Raw genomic sequence first — 8983 nt, forward strand, 5'->3', positions numbered from 1 at the left:
ATTGCTTTTATTTGTTGTTGTATAATGGTACATCCACACTACCTAACTGGGGATTTCTGTTGAGTGCAAACCCTTGGTGATAAGACTTTCTGTTTTGATAGGATATTTTAGCTTTGTCGAGGCAAGGTTCTGAAGGAACATTAGATAAGGAGTCACCAACAAATTCAACATCCACCAGAGAGCCTCAACTATTAACTTGTTTAATAGAAAAGCTAACATAATTTTAATTAATATTGATTAAATTTGAAACACATAATAACATCATCAGTTTTATTCGTTAGCTGATTTTTGCATATGGTCATTATTATGCATAATCCTGACTAAATCAGAATTATCAGTAAAGAATTGTGAAATTTATTAACTTTATTACTAACAGAAAGTGGTTCTCATAAATTTTAATTGCATAAGTTTTCCCTTTACTGTTTCACAAAGTGCAAGATTAGAACTCAGAACAGAGTTTATACTTGGACATTATCCTAGAATTTCATGGAAATATTATACAAATAACAACTTAAACACTCTTTTCAACTATTCTTATTTCACTAACTCTTTCGAACAGTAACAGATGAAGTTTTCCATCCCTGATAAGTCATAAGAAGAAATAGTGTATAGGTAATAAAAAATCATATAGCAACAGTGATGACCTAGAAAGCATAAGATGCAAAGCATAAACTTCACCCACAACAAAATCCCAGCAAAGACGTTTATCAGAACAAAAGCACCCTTATAAATTATTAGCATATCAAGTACTTTTAGCCTGATGGCAAAGAACTCCGTGGTGGTGGTGCTGTGGTAGCGCTGTCGCCTCACAGAAAGATGCTGTCCGGTTCGACTCTCAGCTAGAGTGTCTTCTGCATGGAGACATGCGTGAATGGGCATACCTTCATTGAAGGTTGTGCGTTAGGGCTGGCAACTCAGCACATAAAATTCAACTGCCAATCATTAGCGGACCGGAGTTCCGCTGTGGCGACCCCTAACCGGGAAAAACTGAAAGAAACAACAACAACAAAAAGCCTGATGGCAAAGAACAGTACTCGTTATTGCTAGGAAAAAAGCAGTCTACTTTATTGAAGCATTTGTTCATACAGTGATGAGATATAGGTTGTTCATGGCTTTTTTATTAAGCAGGAGACCTGGGTAACTATATAGAGGATATATTTGTGACTCAGAGAGTTTGTGGGTGGGTTTGCCTTGCCCCCAACCCCCCCCCCCCCACATGCAAGCCATACTGCTTATCTAGGAGTAGATTTGTGGTTATCCATCTAATTGTCAAGTCAGAACTTAAAGAAGGCAAGTATGTTACATTGATTGACATGCAAGGGAATCCTGTCCCACAGGTAGAGGACTTTTTTGGTTGAAGAATATATATCTGTAAGAGGTCTTATTCATTTTGTGATAAAGGATGAGTTCTTTGGAATAAACATTTTAATAGTGCCAGTATTACTGAGGTGTAGAAGGACAGGATCTGTCATAACCCAAAAAAACAAGACAGTACTCATCATATAGGAGCCAGTATGAGACAGAGAAAAGTGAGGTTTTTAGTCAGTCTCTCTGGGTAGCTAAGGAAACCTTAGTCCTTAGATTTTTTTAATTAGAAAACATTGCAGTCTTTTTTTAATTTGGCAAGGTGTTTGCAGCAGTACATTCCAAATAGTGGACTATATAGTATGGCTGACCTAAAGAGGGAAGATTAGACAGGGATCATGACATCCTTGAACCAAGTGGATGCATACTCACTAATTAACTGGGCAAGATAAAAGGATTTCTTAACTAAAACTCATTCATGAAAATCAAAGATAGTTCAGTGCAGATGAAGGCTTCCAGATCTCAAATGACTGTGTTGTTCGTAAGCAGGTTATTGTTTATGTGGTAATCAGTAGGATAGACTTATTTCACAAAGACAAGCACACTGCATTTTGTCATTAAGCTTAAGGTCATGATCTGTCAAATCTGTCGCAGAAGCTATGACTTTCCATGTAGGAGTCAATAATAGTACCCGGGTTACAGTCATCAGCAAGTTTGATTAGTCATAGACCTTTGACATCTAATTTCATACTGAAAAAGTAGATGCCAAAGTCTAGGGAACCCAGGATAGAGCCCTGAGGCTTGTCTTAGATGAGAAGGTACCACCAAATTTAACTATGTGCATTTGATCAGAGTGCCAATTTACAAGTCAGTGAGTGACATATAAGTTTATACTTTGACTACTGAGTTTGTCAACAATGTCAGCATGGAGAATCATAATGAAGATTTCAACAATGACAAGATAAGGAATATGAAGAGAATGGTCTGTGTCATTGCTATCTATCACACTGACAGCTATCATCCTATCAATCTTACCGATCTTATCTGCAAATTCATCAAATGTATATTGATAAACTTAATAAGTTACTGAATTGGTGACCTACAAACTCTGAACTCTAACGGTTAGATCCTTCATCAGGTAATTTTCTGCACACTTCTAGATATTCTGTATTATGGAAATGAATGTAGTGAAGGTATGGTGACCATTTCATAAGATGTATTCATTTATGCAGAGTAGTTTATTGTTACTAAGATGTATTATCAGTTGTACTAAGATTATCTTTTTAGGAGTGTTAAAACTAGCCATTGTATTGGTATTAGGTTATGAAATGATCAGTGGATAAGGTTGTGGAAATTTTTTGAATGAGGTTGATAACTGTTGCTTTTCAAAGCTGTGTGTAGGTACTACTGTTTAGTGAATTTGTATATAAGCAATAAAGGAATAGCTATCGAATTGTTCCACACATTCTAGAATTTAGGGTAGAGTCCATCTGATCATGTCTTGCTGGATGGTCAGTAAAATCTGTGCAGTATGCTGATTCCACTGATGCAATGATTTTGGATAGATGCGTAGGTGTAAATTTAATGGGGGAAATTGGCCAGTGTCATTTCATGGGACAAGAGAAGTTGTTGTCAGGAATGTTGCTTGGTTGGCTTCCTATACAGGAGAAAAAGACTAGGCATGAGTTATGTTACCTGTTTTGGACTGGATTTTGTCACTTAACTTGAAGTGACTGTGAGATTATTAGGTCATCTGAATTTCTTAGTGTAAAAAGAAAACCTTCAGAATAAATGAACTTTGTTTATTCACCAAATGCTTGCATTTATATATTTGAGTCTGGTAGCCATCCCAGGCAACAGAGCTGCTATTAAATTTATATTCTGATAATAGTGAGCCACTTTTATATAATTCTTTCTTGATTTAAAATCTGACCTTTGATGTGTAAGGTTTTGAATAGGGAGTATTGTTTGTAATGCTAGCAAAATATTCAAGATGCATTCTACCTAGAGCTATTTTGAAATCCATTTGAGTGGTTACTGGAGACCACCCTGTGTTTGGAAGAACAGTTAGGAGTACCATTTTGTAGTTTGTGGGGACTGATGGAAAAGTGATGTATTTTCCAGAGTTGTAAGAATTGATAGAAAGAAAAGTACTTATAAATGTATTATGATTGCTTACAAAGAGTGGTGGCGCTTGTGCTTGTGCATGCTGAAGGTTTTACAGGCATTTTACTATTAAACAATCAGTGATGGCATACTTTCCTGATATAGTGTTATGTTAAATGGGGGATCTGCTGGACTGGATAGCTGGTAAATATAGAGTTGGTGTATATGAGATAGTCGAAGTTCCATAAGTCCGAACACCTAATGGTCGAACCATTATGTTTGAAGTTACAGAACTTCGGCTATGTAAAAAAAAAAATAAAAAACAATGGACAACAAAATAAATGGTTGTAAGCCAGGGAGCAAGCCCCCCTGCATCCCCCACTACTTAAATATACCAACTCTGAGATTGTACCCCATTGAAGTGAATGGAAACCTCTGCTTATGGAGATTTCAAATGCTCGTACTTTTACAAATTCGAACGTATGTTCTCCACCACAAGTGGTTCAAACTTCGACTACGTGATAGGAACGCAATGTAGAGTAGCTGTCTGGGTTCACAGTGAGCTACCACCTGAGGATAAAGTCACCAAATATAAAGAGATGAAACTGTCAAAAAGAGAGGTATCGATGTCTTTACAACTAGTGGGAAAAAGTTGTAGATTAAAGAACTGTGTAGTAAATTCCAATGCTGATGACACAGTTAGGCCCTTGATTTGTGGGTTAGATTGATAACCCACTGATTTATCCCATTTTGTCAATAAATAAGCTGTCATTATTTAATATATAGCACAGAGCAAAGGTGGCCATTCAAGCAAATGAGTTCTATTGATTATTTTATTGGTGAGATCACAGTTGTTATTTTTAAAGTTCATCTAGTCCCAGAATTAGACAGATTGGCTTGGATCTAATTTTGGCATAATTTAATGAAATGAGGGCTTTGAAATGAGAGATGAATTACTTGTTCTCTGCTCAGAAAACTCCTGGCTGCGGGATCCAGGAATTTTACTTAAATGTAAGAATCTGGAGATAGTGCATGTTCTCAAGCAGGGTAGGGTAGTTACTCAAACTGCACTAAGCCTAAGGTGTGAGTCAAATATGATTTTTGGCAGCACCAAAGAGTAAAGTGCCACTGGGCAAAGGTGCCCCCTTTCTTATGATGGTTCCTTTGGAGTAATAGAAATTTTTGATTGGTAGGCAGGACCTCATAGGTTCATAGATTAGTACTAGGCTAACTGCCCTGGCAAGCCATTTTAAGCCAAGCCAATTATCCCCTGTGAGATTCAAACCCTGTGCCTTGTGTTTGTAAGGCAAACACTTTAACCATTAGGCCACCCTCCCACCTTCAGCTGCTCTGTCCAGAGCCATGCTTCTTAGTGCCACATCAATATGGAACAAGCCAGGCATTGTCACAGACTTGCTGTGTGTGTGTGTGTGTGTGTGTGTGTGTGTGTGTGTGTGTGTGTGTGTGTGTGTGTGTGTGTGTGTGTGTGTGTGTGTGAGCTGGCCTAGTTTACTAAGGCCAGGCTGGATGAAAGCATTGGCTTTTATCTTGGGACTTGCATTCTGCCAGGTTATCCACTCTCCCAGGCTGTAGAAGAATGAAACACTTTCATGTGGATGACTATTGCTCCAGGATTTATTGTGTTATACTATATACCAAGTTATCTTGGGGCCTTTATGCAGAGCTCTAGCAAGGTAATCTGGTGCTGTGGACAACACACCTTTTTAAACAATCATACCTTTTTAAGATAGTAACAAGTTAAGCTGCAATCACTTTTAATGACACCATATAAACTGTCAGACTTTTGCTGCTTACAGTGATTGATGCTTCCTACATGTTGCCCCCCAAGTTATTGTACCACTTTCTGCAAGAGTTCTCTTATTTCCTAATCAATCTAATTTATACGGTTCCTAGGTGGCTGATCTTTAGTAACTTTAATGCTTAGGTCAATAATAAAAACAGTGATCTTGTCATGGAGGTACTTATTATTTTTTTTTTATTTTATTTATTCATTTATTTTGGCTAGATTTGGCTTCATTCAAATTGTCTCCACTGCAGCCTACAAATTCAATCACTCACTCACTGGGCTTCTTCTCTTGACACCAGAGATTCAAGTGTGAAACCAGTCTTTTAGATGGACCACTTCCTAGCCTGTTAAACCTGGCCTCCCTGAGTTATCATTCCTGATGTAGAGCTGAACACATTTTGAGATAGAAGGAGGGCTGAAGAGATGACGATGTCCCCTTTGACTGACCATTTTTGATGGAATCAGTGTAATGGATACAGATCTGTTCATGATGGTTTAAAGCACAGCCTTATCAGAGGTTCTGGATCCTCTTGCCCCAGCGTGTGTGCATACTAGGCCTTTTGTTTGTAACGTGTACTTCTGGAAAGGCATCAGGAGCAATTACCCTTGTGCATAACTCTTTGCCCAATAAGCTCCAGGAATGAGGAATCACAGCAATATTGGAACACATAAAATAAAGACATACATGTGGTATCTAGTTTGCAAAGATTACTTATCTCAGCCAAAGTGAAAAGGTACCACCACATTCAGAATCCATATACAGGTTGTACCTGGAATCTTCAGTTTGTTTTTGCCAGCTAAACAAAATAATTTAAAAAATTAACAGCTCTGCCAATCTCTAAATTGTTTTCAATTCCTTCACTGATCCTGTTTGTAAAACAGAGGGGGAAGGGACTTTCATTGGCCAGACATAGCCAACAGCTTCGATGACCAGTGCACCTTTATATTGCCTATCATTTATGCGCCAGCCTATAGATCCCAAAGTCCATCTAACTGAAGTTATGTGATTCTTCTAATTCACCTATTATTAACCTTGAAAAATATCATTCAACTTGTAGAATCCTTCCTCTGTTAAAGACAGTCCAAATAACAACTATCTCTATTCATGCATCTTTATGCTAGCTTCTAATATAACTATCACATTACTGGTCGTATTCAAACATTACTGGTCGTATTCATACATTAGAAACATACAATGGCCATAACAGTCTCCAATTCTGGTGATTCCACGTGTGTGTGTGTGTGTGTGTGTGTGTGTGTGTGTGTGTGTGTGTGTGTGTGTGTGTGTGTGTGTGTGTGGGGGGTGATATTAATCTTCCTTTCACTGCATCTATATAAAATTCTAGCTCAGACTCACTTCATCCAAATGACTGGTGATATTTCTAAGCATTATTTACCTTTCCCTGAGCAGTTTGAATTATATGATGGCCAAGCCTATGACACTACTCTTATGTGTCTCATAAACTATATTTTATTGGGGGCAAATAGAAGAAACTATTCTTAGTTTATTAATATATCAATGTTTTTTGACCTGATGAGCTATGGTCATTTCATAAAACAAAATGATAAGTTTTCACTCACACACCACATAAAGTTGTTGCTTGATACATTGAATCAGGTGAGCACTGTCCTAGCAAAGGGGCACCCTGGGGTGATGTCATGGAGTGTTTTCTTTAATGTTATGAATTTTGAAATCCTTGGTCATGTTGTGATGTGGGAAACATAGTTTACTTTGATGAAACTGTTATTTTCTGAATTGTCTTGTAAATATTTATCGTTAGATAATTCATCTAATTATAGTAATAATTTTCAAAACTTCTACTAACTGACAACTTCAAAAATATGAAAGTTGCGCAATATGTTTATTCCTTCTTTTATCTATGAAACACATGTTATGCTTCAAATCACTACTACATTATTAAGTCCAGGAAAATAAATCATAGTTCAGGAAAATAAATCAATGGGAAGTATTAGTAATTGGGAGTAAAAATCAATTAATCTGGAATGAAGGTATATTTACTTTTTTTGCTTTTGCAAAACATACAAATCATACAATAAAGTTAAAATATATGAAACTTTTGCTGTATTCAGAAACAAGCATTCAAGCATGGCAAAAGCTATGCCACCAATACTAATTCAATACATTTCAATTATTTCTTTAAAAGGATACGCTGGCCAGGTGCATTCTTAATGTTGTCACCAGGAGCTGAGGTTGTCTTAAGTTTCTCAGCATTGGGGAACTGTGTGGTGAGTTGCATTTCAAAGTCTTCACGACGTTCATACTCTTTGCCACGATAAATAAAGATCTTGTTCTGAAAAGAAAAGAGAACATGGACCAAATTATTGAATTTTTCTTCATTTTTTTTCTCAACATCTTCTGCATACCTCTCAACGTCTTAGCACAAGAAATCTGGACAAAGCCAAAAATAATGGGGAAGCAAATGATCAAAATTAGGAACAATTTATAATGCTGTTATAAACTTAGAATGTTTCTAGAATATCAGGTTTTATGTTAGCATACATTTTTAAAGATATGAAGTCTGAAACTGAAATGTCTGTCATTATTTAGTGAGTTATGATTTGCAAAAAAAACACAATTTTTTTAATAACAGACCAAAAATACAATGCAAAATATGGACATTATGAAAAATCTGGAAGTGAGAGACAGTTGACTGTAAGGCTAATTGGTCAACTGGAGATTGTTTAAGGGTATACAAGAATGCCTCTTACTGAGAAGATGCTAATTTCTTGTTACAAACCTGCTGAAAAGCATTATTTTTAATTTTTTTGTACTTTACTTCATGTTCTTTTAAGGGCTTGGGGAAGAATTGTTTTATTTTGTTATTTGTAACTTGTTTGAGTGAAGGAAGAGTGAGACAGTTGATTGAAAGACTAATGAATCAATCAGAGATTGTTTAAGGATGCATAAGAATGCCTCTCAATGAGCAGACATGAGTTTGAGCAGCTGCTGTTTCTCAGTGACACGACGACTCTGTGTGACCTGGTGACTGACTGGATATTAGGGAGAGATTTGTAAATGTATTCTATTGTTTATCCATTATTTAAATAATGCATTTTTAACATATGATAATAATTAATTTCATTGGTTTTGTAGTTTATTAATTTACTGGGTATTTTCAATCCTTTGCTTACATTACAATTTATTGCTTAAATTTACTTAAGTAACTAGTCCTATACCTATTTACAAATGTCATCCTGTGACTATCATACAATCTTTCACATAATGGTATGTGAACAGTTATACGCTAGAACACTTGTTTAAATACAGATTTCTAACATGATGTTCAATGTGTGAGACATTTATGAAAGCATCTGACAAGGAAGTTGTTAATATTTTACATATCTGTACTAAATTTGAGCAATTATTTACTATAGAACAATGTAAATTTTCTGATAATGTCCTCGACTGTTCTTGCAGAAACAGTCTACCATTACGTACTACCATCACCTTTATAGAATCATGGGAGAATGATATACTTGACTTTCAAGGTGAAAACTTTGACATAAGAGGTAAAGCGAATTGCTCTTTAGATAACCTTCAAATTTAGATGTATCTAATGATGCAGAGATTATACTGAGTCAAAATTTAGGAGATATTAAAGAAATCAAACTGAACCAATTACTAGATATATAAATTCCAAGGTTGTTAAATGGAAAAAGAAAATGATATCAAAGGATTAACTACCCTGAGCTAAGGTTGGGAAATGAAAATCATAAAGTAATATGTTAAAGATAACACAAAGG

At 36.1% G+C, this 8983-nt stretch overlaps 1 protein-coding gene across 1 annotated transcript in view; it reads right to left on the reverse strand.

The window, feature by feature from the left end:
* The window catches only part of LOC122795737 (dedicator of cytokinesis protein 1-like), a 2411902-nt gene that overhangs the window by 334380 nt on the left and 2068539 nt on the right, over positions 1-8983 (reverse strand). The window contains exon 12 of the mRNA XM_044064047.1: positions 7389-7530. Coding sequence (XP_043919982.1) covers positions 7389-7530 — 142 coding nt within the window. The remainder of the gene's footprint in view (positions 1-7388; positions 7531-8983) is intronic.

Source organism: Protopterus annectens, chromosome 2.part2 (assembly GCF_019279795.1).
Source record: "Protopterus annectens isolate FY-2018-M chromosome 2.part2, PAN1.0, whole genome shotgun sequence".
NCBI lineage: Eukaryota > Metazoa > Chordata > Ceratodontiformes > Protopteridae > Protopterus > Protopterus annectens.